Below are 20632 nucleotides of genomic sequence, written 5' to 3' on the forward strand. Positions count from 1 at the left end.
TTCTGCACCCAGGAGCCAAAGCCCTTTTCCTTGCAGAGCTGGTCTTGTGAAATGTCCTGAGAATTCCCGTTTCACTGTCTTCTTCCTGTGGGTCGGTCTATCCTCAACTCGATGCCTAATGCAGCTTTTATTATTTTTTGTTTTATAAAATGATTTATTCTAAATCTTTCTCTTTAAGCCTCCTTAGCATCTCCTAGCATAGTTTAGCTGCTTTCTTAGCTCTTGTGGGAGGTGGCTTGGTACACAAAAAAGGGTTCAGCTTGGTCTGTGTGGGGGCACGTCACCGGAAAAGCCTTACAGAGTCACCGTCTTGTTCTGGTTCTTCACTGGTCTGTCTCTTTTCCTTCTTCCTTTTTTTAACGTTTATTTATTTTACATAAATACATGACGGCAGCACACAGTGATCACACTCATCTGGGGGAGCTGGACTTAGAATATCTTAATTCCTTTTATTCCTCCTCTGCTTTCCTCTCCTCAGTCCCTTCATTTTTAGATCTCTGTCTGGTTTTTCAAGCTAACATGAATTGCCCAAGATAAGCTATCTTGTGTTTCTTCACTAAGGGGAGAAATAAGTCCTTTTATTTCTATGAATATTTTTGTTTACCTCTTTCTCTACTTTAAATTCTTTTTTTTTTTTTTTTTTTGTCTTTTTCCTTTTTATCGGTACCAGGGATCGAACTCACGACTGCCTGCTTGCAAGGCAGGTGCTTATGCCGCTGAGCTAAATCCCCAGCCCCATAAATTCTGATAATAATTAATTCTCACAGCAGTTTGGTGTGAAATACTCACCACCAAAAGAATGCCATAAACAACAGAAACTTAATTTTCAGAGTTCTGAAGGCTGGGAGGTCTAAGATCCTGGTGCTGGTCCAGGTGCCTGGTTTGGCACTGCATGTGTCTCTGAGATGTGTGTTACATCTGTAGCCTCTCCTGACTTAAGAAGCCATCTCTGGCCTGCAAGCCATCGCTTGCAATTCATGAGAATTTCTCCCTACTACTGAGCTTTTCCCAATCCTTGACCTTTATTTCTTTGGCAGGTTGTGTGTAAGGCCTTTTATTTTGATTTGACAGCAAAATTGAGAATGACTGCCGGCCACTCCCCATTCTTTGTGTGTTTTTATAGCCCTAGAAGGGCTGATTTAAGTGGGTTGATTCTCCAGGAAAGTTGCCTGATCAAAGTCGCAGGCCTTATTGCATTTCCCAGAGAAGGTGTGGCCTTATTTCAAAGACCATGAGAGGTGAAATGTTATTAGAAGGAAGCCCAGGCTTGGGGCTAATCAATTCTTAATCTCAAAAGATGCCAGTGTGAGACAGGAACTCTGGAAAATATCTTGTTACATTTTTGTTGTTTTACGCTTGGGGAAATAGAGGCTGGAGAGGAAAATAAGATTTAAAATCTTAGCACTAGTGAGCACGGTGGTCCATCTGTTACTGTCCTACCCCAGGCCACTAGTGGCCATCAGGACCTCGTCCATACTTGCTAGAGAGCACTCAGGGGGCAGAGAAACATGCTTTGTGTCCCAGGGCAGCTGTAATAAGGGCTAAGCATCCTAGTAGGGAACATGCTCAAGGGGCTGTGACAGTGGATGGGTTTGAAATCCTGTCTGAAAGGATGAGAAAGTGTCTGATAGACAAGGAAGGGTGGCTTAGGTCAGGCTGTAATTTCAGCAGTGAAATACTTACCATGGAGAATGCCTGGCCGTTATTTTGAGGAGACAGGACTAGATTATTATAGAGGTAGGGCTGTGGAGTCCTGCAGACCTGAGTTTGTGTACGGGGAACCTGTCCCTTACATCTGTGTGACCTCAGTCAAAATACTTCTTCCTAAGCCTTGTTTTTACCTGTAAAATGGGGATAATATTGGCACTGATCATCAGGTTGAAAGAGGGTTGAATAGAATCACGGGTGCAGGACACCTAGCACAGTAACAGCGTGCAGAAAGTGCCCAGCACATTGCTGTGGGTGATTATTTTTGACCCTGTTACACATTTGCCTTCTGGTCACCTAAGCCAGTCCCACTCCTCGACCTCACAGGGTGGTATTTGGCTTCAGACAGAAGACCACCTTGTGCCACAGAGGCAGACTGTCGGCTCTGTCCTGCCATGTTTTGTCTTTTTGAAACAAGGTCTCCTCATGTAGTTCAGGTTGGCCTTGAGCTCACTTTGAAGCCCAGGCTGGTCTCGAACTCACAACGATTGCAGGCTTGAGCCACCACACCCAGCACTTGCCTTACTGGTTTGAGGAATTATGAGGTTAAAAAAAAAAGGGGATTGTCATTCTGACATGTAAAAGCAGTAATAGTTGGCATTCGAGTAACACTCTGCAGTTTACAAAGTGTCCTCACATCCGTAAGTTAGTTTACCCTGAAATCCACCCCACAAGATATTTCCTTCCTATCTTATCTCTGTAAGACTCTCTTCTCGAGGGTCAGGCAAATTTAGCAAGATGAAAGTCAAGCCATTTCTCTGGAAGGAATATTTTAATTCCCAAAAATCTTCCTTAGCTTTGGGGTATAGAATTTCCTTTCATGGAGCTGAGTTTTCTAGGGGAAGGTAGTGCCTGATAAGATAGTAACATCTCAATTCAGTGTGAAGAACCGCAGGCTGGGTTTTCCCTAGTAGAGGTCCCAGAGCTGCTGAAGATTAGGGCACCCAGGTCACTGCCTCAAGCACTCCTAATCTTGTCTAGACAAGATAAACATCCACACACAGGCAAGTGTTTGCAAGGTTAGGTGTTATTTACAAAGCCAGAAATATCAAAGGGCAAAATGAAAACCATTTTAAAGATCTTAATTGATTTTATTTTAGATTCTGGAATCAGTAAGGGTTCTTTTCCCAAAAGAGAACCATTGTCCCAAATGGGTTGAACAGAAGAGGTTGGGTTTTAGGGGCGGAGGAAGGCTAAACAAAATGGAAAAACAAAGAACCACGAGCAAATGGACCTCTTCACAGTTAGTTTCTTGGAGCTGAAGATTTTGCTCAGCGGCTCAAATGCTTGCCGGTAAGCATGAGGTTGGGAGTTCCATCCCTGTAGCGAAACCAAACCAAACCAAACAATCCTACAAAGTTACTTTCCTAGTATGTCAGCACAGAACAGTAGAAGGATAACGGTTAGTATCAGGTAATTTTTCCTTCCTTTTTTTTGCCTAAGGATTAAGACAGCGGGAATTTGTACCACCTGAAATCTTCCTGTTGGGGAAATTTGGCTGTTATCTCTCATTTTTCCTCATTTTGCTGTATTTGTTTTGTTTTGTTTGCAATCCTGAGGATTGAGGCTAGGTTATGTCCTCGGCTCTTGACTTTTTATTTTGAGATAGGAACTCTCTGAATAACGAAGTTGCCCAGGCTGGGCTCAAACTTGACCCTTCTGCCTCAGCCTCCCAAAGCGCTGGGATGATAGGTGTGTGCTGAAACATCTACTCTCCTGCTCCCCCCGTTTATTAACATGTCTGCGGTACCTATGACTGCCGTCACTGTAGAGAATTGGTGCATGCACACAACACATCTCAATTTCCTCCCCACCCACCCCTTCACCCCCTTTTTATTTTTCCAGCATCAGAGTCATTTATTTATTATAAGACCTTATAAAGTTATTATTATACACACAGATTGAAAACCAGACTAGTAGGCCAAGGAACATATAAAGCATGTAAGACAATTATCCTAGATCATGGTACACATTTGGATACATAATCTGTGTTGGATTACAATTCCTGTTTTTCTTTCTCTTTTTTCTTATTATCTGTCTTTTATTTTGTACTTTATATATATTGAGTTTTTCATATAAGAGAAACCTTGTGATATTTAAGCTTGTGTGTCTGAGGACTTCATTTAACATCATGGTCTCAAGACGCATTGATTCTCCTAAAAATGACTCAGGTTTATCATTCATTATGGCTGAGTAGTACTCCATTGCATAAAAATATCACATTAAAAATCTGTTCATCTGTAGATGGGCGTATAATATTAGCTATTATGGATGGTGCTGCTGTAAACATGGGTATGCCTGCATCACTGTGGTATGACATCTTTAACTCTTTTGGGAAGATACGTAAAAGGGAAATAGCTGGGTTAAATGGAATTTCTATTTTAGCTTTTTAATGAATCTCCAAACTGGATTGAAGAATCAGACACAGTGTGGAAGGGTTCCTTTCTCCACAGGCACTCCCTGGCATTTGTTGCTTGGTTTCTATTTTTTTTTTGTCTTTTTCTTTTTTATTAGTACCGGAGATCGAACTCACGACCATTCACTTGCAAGGCAGGCGCTTATGCCGCTGAGCTAGATCCCCAGCCCCTGTTGCTTGGTTTCTTGACGATAACAGCCATTCTTTCCGGGGTGAGATGGAATCTCAAAATTGTTGTTATTTGCATTTCTTGAATGACCAGCGATGCCGAACATTTTTTCACATATTTATTTTATTCATTTGCTATTTCTGTTTCTTCCTTTGAGAAGTGTCTATTCACTTCCGATGTCCCACCCCCTTTTTAAACAGGGTCTTTAAATTTAGAGGGTCAAATTTTTTTGAGTTCTTGTTACAGTCTAGATATTAGTTATTTTTCTGAGGAGTCACTGGCAAACCTTTTTTCCCATTCTGTGAGTTGTCGTCTCACTGTTCGTGGTTGCCTTTATTCTGTGTCTCCTGTAGTGACAAGTCAGACGAGCAGTTTAGCTTCTGTGTGGTGACCAGGGACTCAGGCATGAGTGACCCCATTTCGATTTTTTGTCCGATCTTTGGAGCTCGGCCCAAGAACCTCATCCAAAACAGTGGCCTCTTGTAATTTCGATTCAACAAAAATAAACTTAAAAGTGCACTCGTGTGGGAAGCAGACGGAGGTGGCAGCCCTCCTGCTACCTTGAGATTCAACTAACTCCTGATTTTAGAAAAACCGAAGCGGTTGAAAGCGCGATCTTTTTAACAGCTCAGTGTCTCTCACTGAAAGGCCTGGGTGCCGAAGCTGACAGGCACCCAGCCTCCAGGCACCTGACCTCCAGTTTGCTGTCAGCAGCAGCCAGTACTTGCCTGGCTGCATTTCCGAAATTTCCGTTAGAATTTTCTCATCTGATTCCATCCTCTCCCATGATTCCGGATCGTGGTGCTGGAGCAGTCTCCGTCTGATCCCTGGATTATCGCAGGTGACGTTAAAGAGCCCCCTGGCAGCTTCCTCCTGTGTTAAACCCTGCATCAAGGCACACTACAGGTTTGTCTGAGTCTCGCCATCGGGGTAGTTTGACTGCAGCTGGATTCTCTTCAGCTTTACTGCAGGACTTCTCTGCGAATGGCCAAGGCTTGCACGACTATCGGTCAACCAAGGTGCCTCTGTCTGTTCTTGTGCAGGGTCCTACGCGGGGGCTGTGGTCGCCATGCCCCTGGCGGGGGTGCTGGTGCAGTACATCGGATGGGCTTCGGTCTTCTACATTTATGGTAAGTGATTTGACCCAGTAGCTCACATGGTGACTTACAGAGGTGATATTTTACCCTTTAAGGATCCCGCTAAGAGTTTAGGGCTGTGTGGAAGGAGAGGTTACCAAGGCAAATCTATCATACAGTGCAATGCCTCTATTTGCAATGAATTTAATGTTTATATTAAAATCGATTTTTTTCAATAAGTGGGACATTATCTTTTTAAAATGTCAACTTGATAACAACAGAAAAAAAATCAACAAAATACTTTTTCCTGGCCACAAATATTGTTATTTGGGGCTACTGTGGAAAGAGATGGGAGACCATAAGACTACACCACCGAAGTGTTTTGTTTTTTAACTGCAGGCATGTTTGGGATTATTTGGTACATGTTTTGGCTGTTGCAAGCCTATGAGTGCCCAGCTGCTCACCCAACAATATCTAATGAGGAGAAGACTTATATCGAGACCAGTATAGGAGAAGGAGCCAGCGTGGCTAGTCTAAGTGTGAGTAGAAATACACAGACAAGGCTTGCTTCTTGTTCTATGACTGTTTCTCCTCCTGACTGTGCTACTCTCATAAAAAAATAAGATGTCAATATCATCATTAAAAATTTCACGGTGTTTTTATTCCTTAGAAATTTAATACCCCATGGAAAAGATTTTTCACATCATTGCCGGTTTACGCAATCATCGTGGCAAATTTTTGCAGAAGCTGGACCTTTTATTTGCTCTTAATAAGTCAGCCTGCTTATTTTGAAGAGGTCTTTGGATTTGCAATCAGTAAGGTAAACACACACAGAAACTTCAAATATTCTTGGACTTTAACTTTCTTGATTTCTACCAGAAATATCTTTGTAGGATCGTAACTCAGCAGTTTTGTAATTCATGGTAATTCATGGCTTGGATATCAGACAAGTTACACATTCTGTGCAGAATATGCTAGCTATTTGATTTCTTCTTAACAAAGACGAGAGCTGTAAGAAGCTGCTTTTAAAGATTTGCTTTCTACCCAGTCTCAAAGTGTGTTGGAAGCTAACTCGAGGACCTTGAATTAGACCGAGATAAAAAGATTTGACAGTGAGAGTTTCATGTCTCCCCATAAACTTCTTAGTGAGCCAGAAAGAAACTTAAAGCTCATTCTTCCAGCCACCCCAAATCTGTGACAGTGATTGTAGCGGTAACTACCTTTGCTTGTGCTGATTTAGAAAGAGCTACTGTCAGCATCTCCAGGCTCTGTCATTAAATTGTCTGTGTTTCATGGGGGGAGACTTTTAAGGGGGGCACAGAAACTACCACTGAGAAGAATAAAAGCTCCTTCTGAAAGCACAGACCAGCCTGGTAGCAGGGGTGGGTGTCTGCATGGCTCCGGGCACCGTCAGAACAGCCCACGGAAGAACCAGGTGCCCTCAGGGAGCAGCGCTGTGTGGCAGGGCTCTCTCTGCCCTGTGCCAGGCCTTACGTTCACTGTTGGGGCCTCTGAGATGCATAAAAGCCCACTGCGCCCTCTGGGAGCTTCCAATCGTTGGAGGGGACAGCTAGACCTATGCTACACCATTTGCTCATTCATTACTGGGTGATTACTAAGTTCCCTGGGTGCCAGGCTAGGTGATTAAATCCGGTGGTGGCCCTGGGGACAGCGGTGGCATGGGAATGATCAGCGTGCAGGGAGACATGTGTCCCAGCAGAATCAAAGGTGCGAAGTAGGGGCTGGGGATTTAGCTCAGCGCCTGCTTTCAAGTGCAAGGTCGTGAGTTCGATCCCCAGTACCAAAAAGAAAAAGAAAAAAAAAAAAAAAAAAAAGAAAAAGAAAAAGAAAAAAGAATCAAAGATGCCAAGCGCTGCTTTCCTTCCTTCCAGGTGGGTCTCCTGTCGGCAGTGCCACACATGGTGATGACGATTGTGGTGCCCATTGGAGGACAGCTGGCCGACTATTTAAGGAGCAGAAAAATTTTGACCACGACCGCTGTCAGGAAGATCATGAACTGTGGAGGTACGTGGACTTCATAGTGGGTTTGCACGGCTTCCGTAGGATTAACCGGAACTGCAGACATGTTTTAGAGGCGATGTCTAGCCAGTGACACGGAGGAAGAAGAAAGCGACTTACTGGGGTTACAGATCCTGGGCAAGGTCCAGCCTGGGCAAGGTCCATCTGGGCAAGGTGCCAGCGCTCTTGGTTACTCTTGGCTGCCACCTGTTCAGTGCACGGGGGTCAGCTTGACTGGGCGGGAGGTGGAGGATAGCGTGGCTGATGGGAGAGAGGTCCCAACAGGGCCCTCCACTGGACAGGAGGGGATGGGCATGATCTCACTCTAGGTTAGACGGGTCCGGTCCATTTAGAAGGAAAGACTGAGGGGCACAGGGAAGGCCTGATCCGTGCCCTCCGTGCTTCTCGGGAACAGAGTTTGACTGATAAAGCTGGGTATCCCAGCAGCACCAGGGATGTTTGGGCCTGGCTTCAGCTCGAAGGTGTAGGAGAGGAAATGTTGGCAAGGGTGGCCCTGCTTTCTGGGAGCAGGAGATGAAGCTCTGAAGCCCTGCATCCGGCACGCAGTCTGGAGCAGCTGTGGTAGGGGCAGTAAGGTCCATGTCCTAGCTCTTGGAATCTCTGATTATGTTTGTTCACAGGTCCAAGGGGACTTGGCAGATTCTTAAATCTTGAGACAGGGACCTGTCTTAGTCACTTTTCTCATTGCTGAGACACAATACCAGACACCCATAAGTTAAAGCAGGAAAAGCTGATTTCGCTCACAGTTTGTGGAGGTTTTGGTCAATAGTCGGCTGGCTCCAAGGCCCAGTGGCACTGCAGAGGGGAGCTGCGGAGGAGAAGCAGCTCAGGGCAGGGCAGAGAGAAGCAGAGGCGTAGGTTATGGGAGGGGCAGGAGAGACGCAGACTCAGGCCACACCTCTGGGCACCCCTGCTTCTGCCCAGAGCCCACCTCCTGACAGCCAGGGCACACTTCTGAGACCCTCAGAGATGGATGTCAGGTCCTTGCACTGCTGCTGCAGTCTGTGTGCACAAAGTTCTCCTCGAGCCAAGTCAGTTGTTGGTGTGAGCGTCACATTATTTTTTTTTTTTTTAAATCTTCTGAGACAGGGTCTCACTATGCAGATCAGGCTGGCCTTGAGCTCACTTTGTAGCCCGGGCTGGTCTCAAACTCACAGCATCTTCCTGCCTCAGCTTCCCGATGCTGGGATTATAGGTGTGCACCACCACACCTGCCTTGCGTCATACTCTCTTAATATGAAGTGACAGTTTTCTTAGATCTTTAAATCCTACTGTCACTTTGTCAACTCTGCAGAGGTTCATTTTCTTTTTTTGGTACCAGGAATCAGACTCACAGTCTCGTGCTTTCCAGGCAAGCACTTGAGCCACTCAGCTAAATCCCTGGCACCAAAAGGTTTGTTTTTAAGGCTTTGTTGGTTATCTGAGAAGCTCAAATTTTCTCCCTGAGCTCCTGAAATATGCCCTGACTGTAGTCTTTTAACTGTCGGAATGGGTTAAGCTCTTGAGTCCTTTTTCTTCCTTTGCAAATCTGCTATTTGACTAAGAACATATTTTTTTTTTCTTATAGTTGAACCAATAAATAACATCTGTAAGTTTTATTCTTCACATGATGTCTTCATGATAACTTCTTGGGGGAATTAATTAACCTCCTGAAACCACGTTTGCTGAAAGATTTCAGCGGTACAATCTGTTTGTGTGCTGTGATAGAAGATAGGCCACTTGCAGTTTGTGCCTACGTATGATTTAAAATGTTGAAACATCCTTCAAAACAATTAGCAAAGGTGTAAAACCTATTTTTTTGTAGTGTTATAGATTAAACCCATTTGTGTGTGTTAGATCATCACTGTATCACTGAGCTACATTCTCAACCCAAGCCAATACTTGAAAAAGTACTATATTGCTTCTATACTGTCTTTTGATTTAGATGTTTATACAAAATAGTTATTCATGGTTGCTATCCTCCATAGTAGTTTTTAAGGAAAAATTTCAAGATGGGCGTGGTGGTTCATGCCTGCAATCCCAGCACTTGGGAGGCTGAGGCAGGAGGATCATTGTGAGTTTGAGACCAACCTGGGCTACAAAGTGAGCTCAAGGCCAGCCTGAACTGCATAGGGAGACCCTGTATCAAAAAAAAAAAAAAAAAAAAAGTTCAGAGAGGTAAGTAACTTAGCTAGGATCTAAGTGTGGTACCTTATATTTCAACATTTAAAAAAAAATAGGATTGATTTGAGGGCCTTATGCATACTAGGCAGTTGCTGTACTACTGAAATACATCTCCAGCCCTTTATTTTATTTTGAAATGGGGTCTCACTAAATTACCCAGGCTGTCCTTTTACTTGGATCCTCCTGCTTCAGCCTCCTGTGTAGCTAGAGTTGCAGGTGTGTGCCACTGTGTCCAGCTAATATTTTGATTCTGTTTTCTTTCCTTGGCTTGGATTCATTAGATATTATTTATTGCTTTTTTGTGTGTTGAGATTTCATCATGTTGTCCAGGATGGCCTTGAACTGGTGGCCATCCCATCTCAGCCTTCTGAGTGGACTGGCTGGTTTATAAGCAGTGTCACATGTTATTTATTGAGCACTCACTACCTGTTAGACAGATTCTGTGTTCAAAGTACAGTTTTGTGGGAGAGACAAAAGCACACGTGAAGAATTACAAAGCAGTGTTGAAAATTGTATCAAATAAGGAGGAGATGGGTCGGGGACACAGCCCAGCGGCACGGTGCCTGCTTGGCAAGTGCAAGGGCCTGAGTTCGATTTCTGGTGCCTCCCAAACGAAACGTGAACTTTAAAATAAGAAGGAGATGCCCACTTCCTTTGTGGACGGTATGGTAGAGTTGTCGAAAAGCTTTCTAGGGGGAGCAGTAGCTGAGCCTGGCCTTAAGGGACAATAAAAGGCGAAATGACAGAAGAAGAGCGTCTCACCTGTGAAAATGGGCACGGGCGTGAGGCAGGTTGTGCGATGGGGACAGAGGGCTGTGTTTGGTGGGCTGGGGCGGTGGACACAGCTGCTAACTGGCAGGAGGGGAAATAGGAACAGGACGCCATGGAACACCAGGGGCATGACTTGGAGCCCTTGGAAATGTTTTGAGCAAATCGGGGGCCAAAGAAGTGTGTGGTTTAGGGAGTGAGGTGCGAGGAATGGGTCAGGGGAGAGGAGGAAGGGGAGCAGGAGGCACCCCAGGATGATGGTAGAGAGGTCACAGAATGGCTGATGCCATCAGCACAGCCCTGTGGTCATCACACGCCTGGGTCCTAGTGTAAGCACCGTGTCAGAAGGTGTGTGCTAACTGCTTAGGTCTGTTGTTTAACCAATTAATAACCTTTGGCCAAGTGACACAAAACTGACCCCCGCCTCCCCAAACTGTTTCCCTTTGCAGGTTTTGGCATGGAAGCAACCTTGCTCCTAGTGGTCGGCTTTTCCCACACCAAAGGGGTGGCCATCTCCTTTCTGGTGCTTGCTGTGGGGTTTAGCGGCTTTGCTATTTCAGGTAAAGCGTCCTTTCTGTGTCTGAGTCTTGGGTGTGGATCACTGAGCCTTAGCTGGTGGGAGGAGTAAGCCTGTGTCCGCTGTGTGTCTTCAGTAGCCAGGCCTTCCCAAGGAGCCGGGCCACTGCCTTGTGGGGTCACGGGGAGAAGGCGGGAGCAGTGTGACTTGGGATTGTCCCTACTTACTCTGTCAAGGGAAAGACACGGGTGAGTTCTCTGAGGCCAAGCAGAGGCCCAAGCATGCATCCTGGGTCCTCAGCACATCACCGGCCTACCTGGGCCTTTGTGAGCTTCATTCCTAACTTCCCACTGGAGAACTGCTTGTGTCAGCTCATCGGTCACAGCATCGGGGCTTTGTAGAGTGGAGGAGTCTTTAGGTTATGTCTGCTCTGCTACCTTTTCACCAACAACAAGAGCGAGTCCAGAGAAGGAAGGTGACTCTGAGAATGGGCACAGTAGGTAGGAATGGTAACAGTAATGTCATTGTCACATCTGCCCTAGCGGGGATCGGTGCTATTGGACCCCCATTTTTCAGGTGCAGAAGCCAGTCCACTGCGCGGGGGAGAGCAGGGTGCAATCAGATCACACCTTACAGACTTCAGAAACTGCCAGTGCAAAACTGGAGAGGAAGTAAAATTCAGTAGTTTGCTTTTAAAACATTATATAAGAAATTGTTACAGAAAATTTTGCATGATTGTATTTATCTCACAACATCATGAATATAAGTAATATTGACACTTTGGTTTTTGGGGGTTGGCACCGGGGATTGAACTCACAACCTCACGCTTGCTAGGCCCTTTCTTGAATTTTCACTGATGTCTACCAAAGTTCATAAATACTGGCTTCTTCCTTATACCCCATAACTGGTGGCAAGAGAGGGTCAAAAGCGTGTCTGCCTGGCCCAAGTCTTCTCTTGCCCTTAACCCAGGCTAGTTTAAATATCAGAGACTGATAATGTTCTAGTACCAAAAAATAGGGAACTTTTGGTCAAATGTGCTCTATAATGGAAGCTCGATGTAGCAATCAACATAAACAGAGCTGATGAATAGTTAAATTAGCCAGCAAAACAAAACAAAAATCATGAAAGATCTACTTTTGAACAGCTGAGAACTTGGGTTTTTGCAATGCTTGGACCCGGGTTTGAGACCCTTTCTTGACTGCTTTTTATTTATCAAAGAAAACCTTTGTCACATTATTTAAATTCTCACCCAGAGATTCCAGAGCAGCTCCACAGGGCGGTTGGTAGAATGAACCAAGGTCTTGCTGAGCCCAGCTGGGCGCCGTCCTCAGCCCTGCGGTTACTGCAGGGAGAGCTCAAAGTTTGCCCTCGTCCTGTTTCCACTGCACTGGAAATGAGGTCTTCCGAATCCTCGGCACAGTGTCAGATGCGGAATAAAATTAATAAGTGCGCTGTGTTATTACTGTTCTATTTTGGTGCACCTCAGCCCAGCTCTTCTCAGACAGTAGGGACATAAAGCCCGCTAATATGGCACAGAATGCTTAGCTGGCTCCGTAGGTCAGATGGAGCCTGAGGTCCCGCAGCGCTGGCAAAGCTCTGCCGCGATACCCTTGGCGCCCACACTTGGAGGCAGCAGTGACTGCTTTCAGGAGGACGCTGAGGGGCCCTTCGCCTCTGTCGCGGTGGTGCAAAAGGGGTTCCTCCTGTCTCACGAGACGCAAAAGTGTTCAGGTTCACCCTGCTCTGAGGGGCCAGTTAACTTGCCCAAGTATGTCAAGCTGATGCAGCAGTGGCCCTGTGGTCAGGGGGGACGATTCCCTGGGACCTCCTGTCTGCCAGCTTAGGAAGGCATCAGTCAGGCTGCTGGGGGAGACTGGAACTGACGGATGGCGACACAGCCAGGACAGGGAGTTAGGAAGATGCGGAGATGGTGATGCTTGATGTGGGGAATGTCCAAGACTCGTGGCGTGGCTCTACGTTTTTCTCCTATTCGACAAAATCCTAACAGTCCCTCAGCTTCTCAGTGATTGTGTAGCCAGAAACCGAAAGGGCCTGGCTAAAATTATCTCTAGCTGGACGCAGATGCCTGGGCTTCGTATCAGAACATAATACTTGACAATCACTTTAATTGCTTCTTATCTCTGGGTCCTTTTCTAATAAAGTATTTATCGCATCCAAGTAAACAGTAAGATTAATTATTCTTGCAGCTGTTTTGTATTCTGATGGTTTGGCACTTTGATCTGAAAGAGAAGGTAAGTTTATGACAAAAAGGTTTAAGCAAAAATCATTCCTGAATAGAAGTAGGAAAAAACCAAAAACACTCAACCAATGTGCCAGGCTAGAGAAAACTTGGTTTGAATCTTATATTCAAGGGTATTTTTTGCATGAATCTCTAATTAATTCTTTAAGTAATAAACAAAAGAAAACGAGAACATGATTAAACAAATTCTACAACTCTTTGCTTTTAGTGGCTAAAATGGTAATGAATTAAATAGCTGTTTATTGAGTGACTACTATGTGTCAGACACTTTGGAAAGATGGTGATAAACTGGACGGAGGGCTCACACCCATGGAGAGCATACATGTTGGCTTTCAACTCTGTGTACCATGAAATTAACATACATTAACATTTCTTTTCCTTGAGACAAGGTTTCACCATGTAGTTCAAGCTGGACTTGAACTTACCATGTAGCCCAAGCTGGCCTTGAACTCATAGTGATCTTCCTGCCTCAGCCTCTCAAGTGGTGGGATGACAGGTGTGCACTCCCACATCCAGCTATTTAACAACGCTTACAACAATTTTATTCGAATGATCACCCTCATGTGTAGAGGAAGAAACTGCAGGTCTCCACGTTTTCATTCTTAACACGGGTTTGCATCTCTGTTAAGCTGCTGGAGCTGAGCTCTGTTTGACCTTACAGCACCCCTGGGAAATCCCGGCAGAGCTGGTTTCCAGCCGCTCACACCTCTTGCACATCCTGGTCTTCCCCTGATTTCACTCCTGCCCGTCCTTCTGCCTTGCCTTTCTCCTGATAAACAGAGTCGGATGTCGCTGACTTGGTATTTTACCACTTCTAGTGGCATCAGGGAGACGCTTAGCTGTAACCAGGACAGCTGCGTTAGCAGCCGCGGGGTGAGGCAGTTAATGGGGTGTAGCTGTTCTCAGGGGCTCCCACAGATGTACTTCCCCCCAGCCTCACACACGGCCCAGCACCGTCAGAAGGTCGGCAGTAACATCACACCCCAATCCGAGGTGAGAAAATGGGCTGAAAAGTCCTTGGTTATCTGGTGGAAATAAGACGTGAATCCAGAGGTACAGACCCCAGATCAAGGAGGTGAGGGCAAGTGTTTTTGCACACTACCGAGGGCTCTGCCAATATTTATGCAGATTTTTTTTATTAAAAAGTGTCCTTCCCATCGGTGCCCCATGGCTCCAAGGCAGGCTACCCACGGAGGCCTTTTAGGAATGAGTCAAGGGGTGGCAGTAGGCCTTCTACGAAGCAATGTTTGGTTCTGCAGTGTGATTGCTCTGAATACATGTGGTCCAGGCGTTCGTTAGGTTCTTCAGTGTTGCACCCAACGCTGTATTTTTGAGTTGCAAATCTTCAGGGCACTCGTGCTGTGACCCTTCTCTCCCGGCAGATCCCATTCAGAACACTGCTGAAGCCTCGTGCTTTCTGGCTTTGGGCGGACCCTGCCCAGCAGTGCTGAGCCCAGCTCTCTTGGTGGCGCCTGGGTTACAGTGGTCTCCTTTAGAGGAAACCAGAGATTGATAAGACTTGGGGCAAGCTGGAGATTCCCCAGAGGGCATCTGCAGTCCTGTCCCTGACTCTCATCTTGAGGTTTCGGTTTTTCACTCTAGGTTTCAACGTCAACCACCTGGACATTGCCCCTCGTTACGCCAGCATTCTCATGGGCATCTCCAATGGAGTGGGAACCCTCTCTGGAATGGTCTGTCCTCTCATTGTGGGCGCCATGACAAGGCACAAGGTAACGGCCTCCCCGGTGGCTGCGGGTCGTAGTATTAGAGGTCAGACGCGCTGCACGGTGACGTCTTGAGCCCCTACCCTGGCCTGCAGATGTGTGTGTTCTTGACTGAGTCACTGAGCACCTTCTTCCCGTTTCCTCCTGCTCCTCCTCGTCCTGTTTATGGTTGTTGTCTGTTACGGCCCCAGGGCTAATTATTATTTGGTTCCACATTTTCTTACCTTAGAAATCAAGCTTTAGAGGAGAAGGATGAAGGCTCTGGAGACTGAAGCAATCAACTCAGGATAAATGCTTTACCTGAGATTAGTTTATAATCCCAACTTTACAGCCTGTTTCCCTCTATTGCTGAGCAGGTCACCACATAAATATATTAATGCTGTCATACTTCCTTGTGAAGGAGAAAATGAATCAGGCATTCCCTCCTTGCTAAGACCCCGCGAGGGCGGCTCCTGAACCCCTGTATAACGGCTGGTGTGGGTGACAGGGGACCCGAGTTCAGCCAGAGGCCCAAACCGGAGCTCTGTCATTGAAAATTTTGTATTTTAAGTTTGGGTTTGAAATTTTTTTCTATCTTGGGTTTTTATTTTTAACCTAACCATTTCCTTAGTTTATTTCTTATAAGTTTTATTTCTGAAATTCTTTGATCTTCTTGGAGAAGAAAATATGAGATGATTTTTCTTGCTTTTGGATAAAAAGAGCATTTGTGCATTTTACAAGCAGAGGAGTCACATTTTCCATCTCTGTTCTCGAGGTGAGAGGGTTGGTAACAAGCGTACCAAACCTAAGAGACTGGTTTTCCCCAACTCTAAATACAGTTTCCCATCATTTATTTATTGCTTTTTAGACAGAAAATAGGATTACGAATGAGCTTTTGGTAGTCAAGTCTGAACACTTCCCTGGCCCCGAAACTGGGGTGTATGGAACAGCATGCATCGGCAGCTCTCTGAAATTTAAAACACGGGGGCCCTGAAGCAAGTTCAATTAGGCTGTGTCACAGTGCGATATATATTTTTGCATTAAAAAAATCGAATGTTACTTTTAAAAGTAAAACTGCACCTTGACTGTAGTCTGAACCTCCTTGTTAGACCTGGGCCCCCGACGCTGCCCCTCACACGCGTCCCTGCGGGAGCGTGGCACTGATCTTGCAGGCGAGGCAGGCGCTGCGGTGGCAGTGCGGCCTCGGGGTGCCTCGGGGTGGCTCGGGGTGCGCTCCCCGCCTCCGCGGCCGCAGGCGCTCACCCGCCCGTGTCCCCGCAGACCCGCGAGGAGTGGCAGAACGTGTTCCTCATCGCCGCCCTGGTGCACTACGGCGGGGTCATCTTCTACGGCGCCTTCGCCTCCGGGGAGAAGCAGGCGTGGGCGGACCCCGAGGGCCTCCCGGGGCAGGAGGAGCGCTGCGCCTTCGTGGCGCAGGACGAGCTGGCGGAGGAGACGGAGCTCGGCCGCGAGGCGGCGGGGGCTCCCCGCAAGAGGGCGTCGTACGGGGCCACCAGCCGGAGCCCCGCGGCCCCCAGGACGGAGCGGGACGGGCCGGACGCGGCCCCGCAGGAGGAAGGGCCCGCGGGCCCCCCGGACGGCGAGGGCGGCCGCGCCCCCGCGCCCTAGGCTGGGGTGCAGCCGGGAGCGCCCCTCCCCCGCGCCCCTCCCCCGGCCCGGCTCGGGGTGCAGCCGGGAGCGCCCCGCCCCTTCCCCGGCCCGGCTCGGGGTGCAGCCGGGAGCGCCCCGCCCCTCCCCCGGCCCTGCTCGGGGTGCAGCCGGGAGCGCCCCTCTCCTCCCCCAGCCCGGCTCGGGGTGCAGCCGGGAGCGCCCTGCCCCTCCCCCGGCCCGGCTCGGGGTGCAGCCGGGAGCGCCCCTCCCCCGCGCCCTTCCCCCAGCCCGCTGTTGGGGGGGAGCGCGCGGACCCCGGAGGGAGCAGCCCCCCAGCCGGGCCGGGAGCGCGTGCCTGCCCTCGCTGAAAACACCGCACGTGATCGCGTCTCCTGGCTCGGCCGTCGGCTTTCTCCAAAGATCTGAGCTGATTCAGAAAATGAGTGGAGAGTGAAAAGGACGACGCCGTGTGGTTAGGGGGTGCTGCGGGAATGGGGTGCCGTCGGGCCACCCAGAGGGAGGACGGAGGCCCCCTCGGAGCCCTGGGGGTGCAGCAGCTTCGTGCACATCTGCATCCCACCCCACCCCGGAGCACACGTTGATCATCCTCGTCTCCCAGCGGACGGAAGGGTGACCTGGCCGAGGTCGTCTGCCCCGGGAGTCCGGCAGCGTAGGAAGGCAGTTCCAGCCGAGGGCCACAGGAAACTGAAGACTCATGCGCTCGTGCACTCTGCAGGCGGTTTTCTGTTGGGCAGGGGTATGCAGGCCGATTGGCTGAGGGACATTAAACATTTATTAGGCGAGGTCCTGGGTTCGAAGACCCTTAGCATTTTATATTATTGGAAGACTGTGATTTCACAGTCATGTGTTTTTGTTTTAATAATAAGGATCACAGACCGCATGAGAGATTCAAATGGGTTTAAAAGAAAAAAAAAAAAAAAAAAAGAAGCTAAGCAAGACAGCCAAATTCCTAGGACTCCCTTGACCAGAATGGTTGAAAAGAAGTAAACAAAGGATTGGCTATTAAATTTCAATTCTTTATAATGTCAAGATTGTGACTAAATTACATCTCAAGTGACTTACAAATCTTTGAGACATTTAATACTTTCAGAAGTAAAATTCTATTAAAGACTCATGTCTAAATATATATATATATATAGCCGTTTCTGTAAAAGTTAGGAAGTTTGAATAAATAGTGTAAAATTCTGGTTGAAGTTTTAAAGTGACTCCATTTGGAATGATATTCAGGGAAAGAACAATACCATAGAAGTAGCCATGCAGAAAATTCTAGAATAAAACATCTGAGATAACTGGACCTGCAGTTGGTGTTGAAAAATTCACTTTGGGTCAAACTAGGCAGTGACGTGGGTACTCTCTAGATATATTTAAAAAGATAACGTTGGCATGTAAAAGGTTACTTGAAGGTAAAATTATTTTCTTGTTCAATTATTTTGAAGATTTTATTTCTATTTTCAGAAGAAAAACAATATGATGGAAAATTATAGATATACTTGTAGTTTATAATAGTAAAGTGTTTTTTCCTATTTTTCCATGTATATATTTCTAGTCCTTAGTTATACCTGTGTAGTTGTAATGTATTTTATAAAAAGAATGATCTTGCATTAAAACACAATTGTCTGACTTTCCATTAAATTATATTCTTTATAGTATTGTTTACCGTTTATGTTGTCAGACATCTTTAAATCTCTTTAATAAGTGAATTACAAGTCTTTCAGGACCGGTCCCGGCATGTAGAAGTGCGCAATAAATATCCATCATCTTCGCCATCATCACTCAGCCTTTTTGGGGAAATTTTCAGTTGTAAACAAAGCATGCTGTGTTACCTGCACTCAATGAACCAGAATTTACTGTAAAAATACGCTGCTTTTGAATTTTACAAATGTCAGAAATTTACAGTAGCCAGTTTGTGTTTTAATAAAGCAAAACAACAATATATAATAAACCCTCATGAGAATCCTTAAGATAATCTTTTAGATTGTAAAACAAAATTGTATTTATCTCATCACTTGAGATTGGTGTCATATGCGAGCATTTCACATTTGACCCATAACTTCCCTGACAGTATTTTTTTTTAAAGACAGAGCTCTGGTCATGATGTTAATTGCTAGAAAGCACATTATGTTGTTGTGATGTGTTTTTCTCTGTTTGCACTGAATACCAGACAAGTGTGATTTGCAAGTCTTTGCAGCGGGTTTTGCTCATGCTGTCGAATGCAGGCGGAGCAGGACCTGCAGCAGGAAGGGAAGGGGTCTGAGGGGCTGGATTCTTGAAATAAAAAAGTTCCGATTGTCCTTTCCAACTAATGATGTGTTGTATATGCCTGAATATGATGAGAAAATAGTTATTCCAAAAATAACGGACCATTTGTTGTCCTTGCCTGCATATTCAATTGGGAAAAAATTGGGGTTTACTGTTCCTGATTGTACTACCTCATCCCAAGCCCCAAACCGGTTCTTCCTTCTCTGGTCTCATTTAAGTTATTCACATTATTATTATTATTATTATTATTTGCTCTAACTAGAACTCTTAGACTCATTTTTGGTTTAAAATTCATTATCCCTCTTCTCTCATGAGTTCAGTTGACTTTCAATCTGTAGATCTATGCCTCATACAGTGTTGGAAAATTCCCCATCTTACCTTTTCAAAATTAAAAAAATTTTAGAAGTATGTTAAATAGAAAAAAGCTCTGTAGCCGTACAAGTGGGACACACCTGTAACCCCACACTCTGGGAGGCTGAGGCAGAAGGATTGCAACTTTTGAGCTTAGGCTAAAGATATAGCGACTTAACAAGATCCTGTCTCAGAATAAAAAAATAAGAAAGCTTAGTTCAAATGCCTGAGGTTCAATCCCAAACTTTAAAAACTAGTTTGAGAAACTATATCCCCAAATGCTATCTCATTAAAGAGTTTGTATTTCTAGTTGCCAACAAAAAAAGGTAAGATTACAAGTGAATTTTTTCAAATTAGTCTCATCTTGTATCGGTTATGCAGATGAAGTGTTTCATTTTAATAAATTTGTATTTGCACAAAACATGCTAAGATCATCTTTACTCCCTACTACCCTCCTGGCCTCACCCTTTCCAAGTGTCACATTTTGGGGACTTTAATATGTAGCGATTTTTCATGCCCAACCCCTTGTTAATCAAAGTTTCACCTCTCTCCTCCTCTTGTCTAATAATAGTCTCCCTTCTACAAATCCCAGTGTCCTCTCCTTTTAAGATTCCACATGTTCCATATGCAGTATTTGGCTCTCTGGTCTGGCTTACTTTGTTTAACATGCTGGTCTCTGGATCCACCCACTTCCTGTAAATGACAGAATCTTGTTCTTCTTTATGGTGGAGTAATACTCCCTTGTGTATACTTAGCATGTTTTCTGTATCCATTTATCTGTTGTTGGGCAGGTAGCTGGTTTCATATCTTGACTATTGTGAGTTGTGCTGCACCTTGAGTATTGTGAAGTGTGCCTATGGTTTGCTGACTTGAATTCCTGCGGGCCTGTACCAAAGACTGGTAAAGCTGGATCAAATGGTAGCCTCAGTTTTAGTTAGTTTATCTTTTTGATAAATGTCCATATTGGCTCCTGTAATGACTGTACTAACTGGCATTTCCACCAGTGGTGTGGGAGGGATCCTTTTTCTCCTGTATCTTCACCAGCATTTCTTGCTTTCTGTATCCTTGGTGATAGCCATTCTGGCTGGGGTGGGGTGAAATCTCAGGGTTGCTTTGATTTGTCTCTCCCTAATGGCTAAGGACATTGAAAGTATTTTCATCCGCTTTTTTTCATCCCCTTTTATCCATTTTTACTTCTGCTTCTGAGAAAGGTCTGTTCAGTTTGTTTGCCCATTTCTTGACTGAGCTACTTGACTTTTAGTGTTATCTTTTTTCCTTGAGTTCTTTATATATTCTACATGCTAATCCTCTGCCAGAGAGTAGCTGGTAAGTATTTTCTCCCATTTCATAGTCTGTCTCTTCAGTTTATTGTTTCCTGTGTTGTGCAGAAACTTTGAAATTTGATGTAGTCCCATTTGTTGGTTTTTGCTATGATTTTCTGCGGTAGGGGAATCATATTCTGGAAGTCTTTGCTTGTGCCTGTTGAGTAAGTGCTTTAAACAAGCAGGTGCAAAGTTTCAGGTCTTCCACATCATTTATCCATTATGAACTGATTTTTATACAGGCTGAGA

At 45.7% G+C, this 20632-nt stretch overlaps 1 protein-coding gene and 1 long non-coding RNA gene across 2 annotated transcripts in view; one reads left to right on the forward strand and one right to left on the reverse strand.

Moving 5' to 3' along the window:
• Slc17a8 (solute carrier family 17 member 8) overlaps window positions 1–18750 on the forward strand; it is a 48490-nt gene extending 29740 nt beyond the window's left edge. The window contains exons 6-12 of the mRNA XM_063255437.1: window positions 5336–5422; window positions 5768–5907; window positions 6039–6188; window positions 7261–7393; window positions 10789–10899; window positions 14719–14846; window positions 16101–18750. Of these exons, the coding sequence (XP_063111507.1) occupies window positions 5336–5422; window positions 5768–5907; window positions 6039–6188; window positions 7261–7393; window positions 10789–10899; window positions 14719–14846; window positions 16101–16448 (1097 nt within the window). The 3' untranslated portion in view covers window positions 16449–18750. The remainder of the gene's footprint in view (window positions 1–5335; window positions 5423–5767; window positions 5908–6038; window positions 6189–7260; window positions 7394–10788; window positions 10900–14718; window positions 14847–16100) is intronic.
• On the reverse strand, window positions 12009–16105 carry LOC134477392 (uncharacterized). Its single transcript, XR_010049449.1, has 2 exons — window positions 15900–16105; window positions 12009–13096 (listed from the first exon to the last, which is right to left on the reverse strand). It is a non-coding gene; the product is annotated as an uncharacterized LOC134477392 (long non-coding RNA).
• Window positions 18751–20632: the final 1882 nt, after the last annotated feature.

The sequence above is a fragment of the Cavia porcellus genome, unplaced genomic scaffold (assembly GCF_034190915.1).
Source record: "Cavia porcellus strain 051 isolate PalLab524CR breed Dunkin Hartley unplaced genomic scaffold, mCavPor4.1 scaffold_8, whole genome shotgun sequence".
Taxonomy (NCBI): domain Eukaryota; kingdom Metazoa; phylum Chordata; class Mammalia; order Rodentia; family Caviidae; genus Cavia; species Cavia porcellus.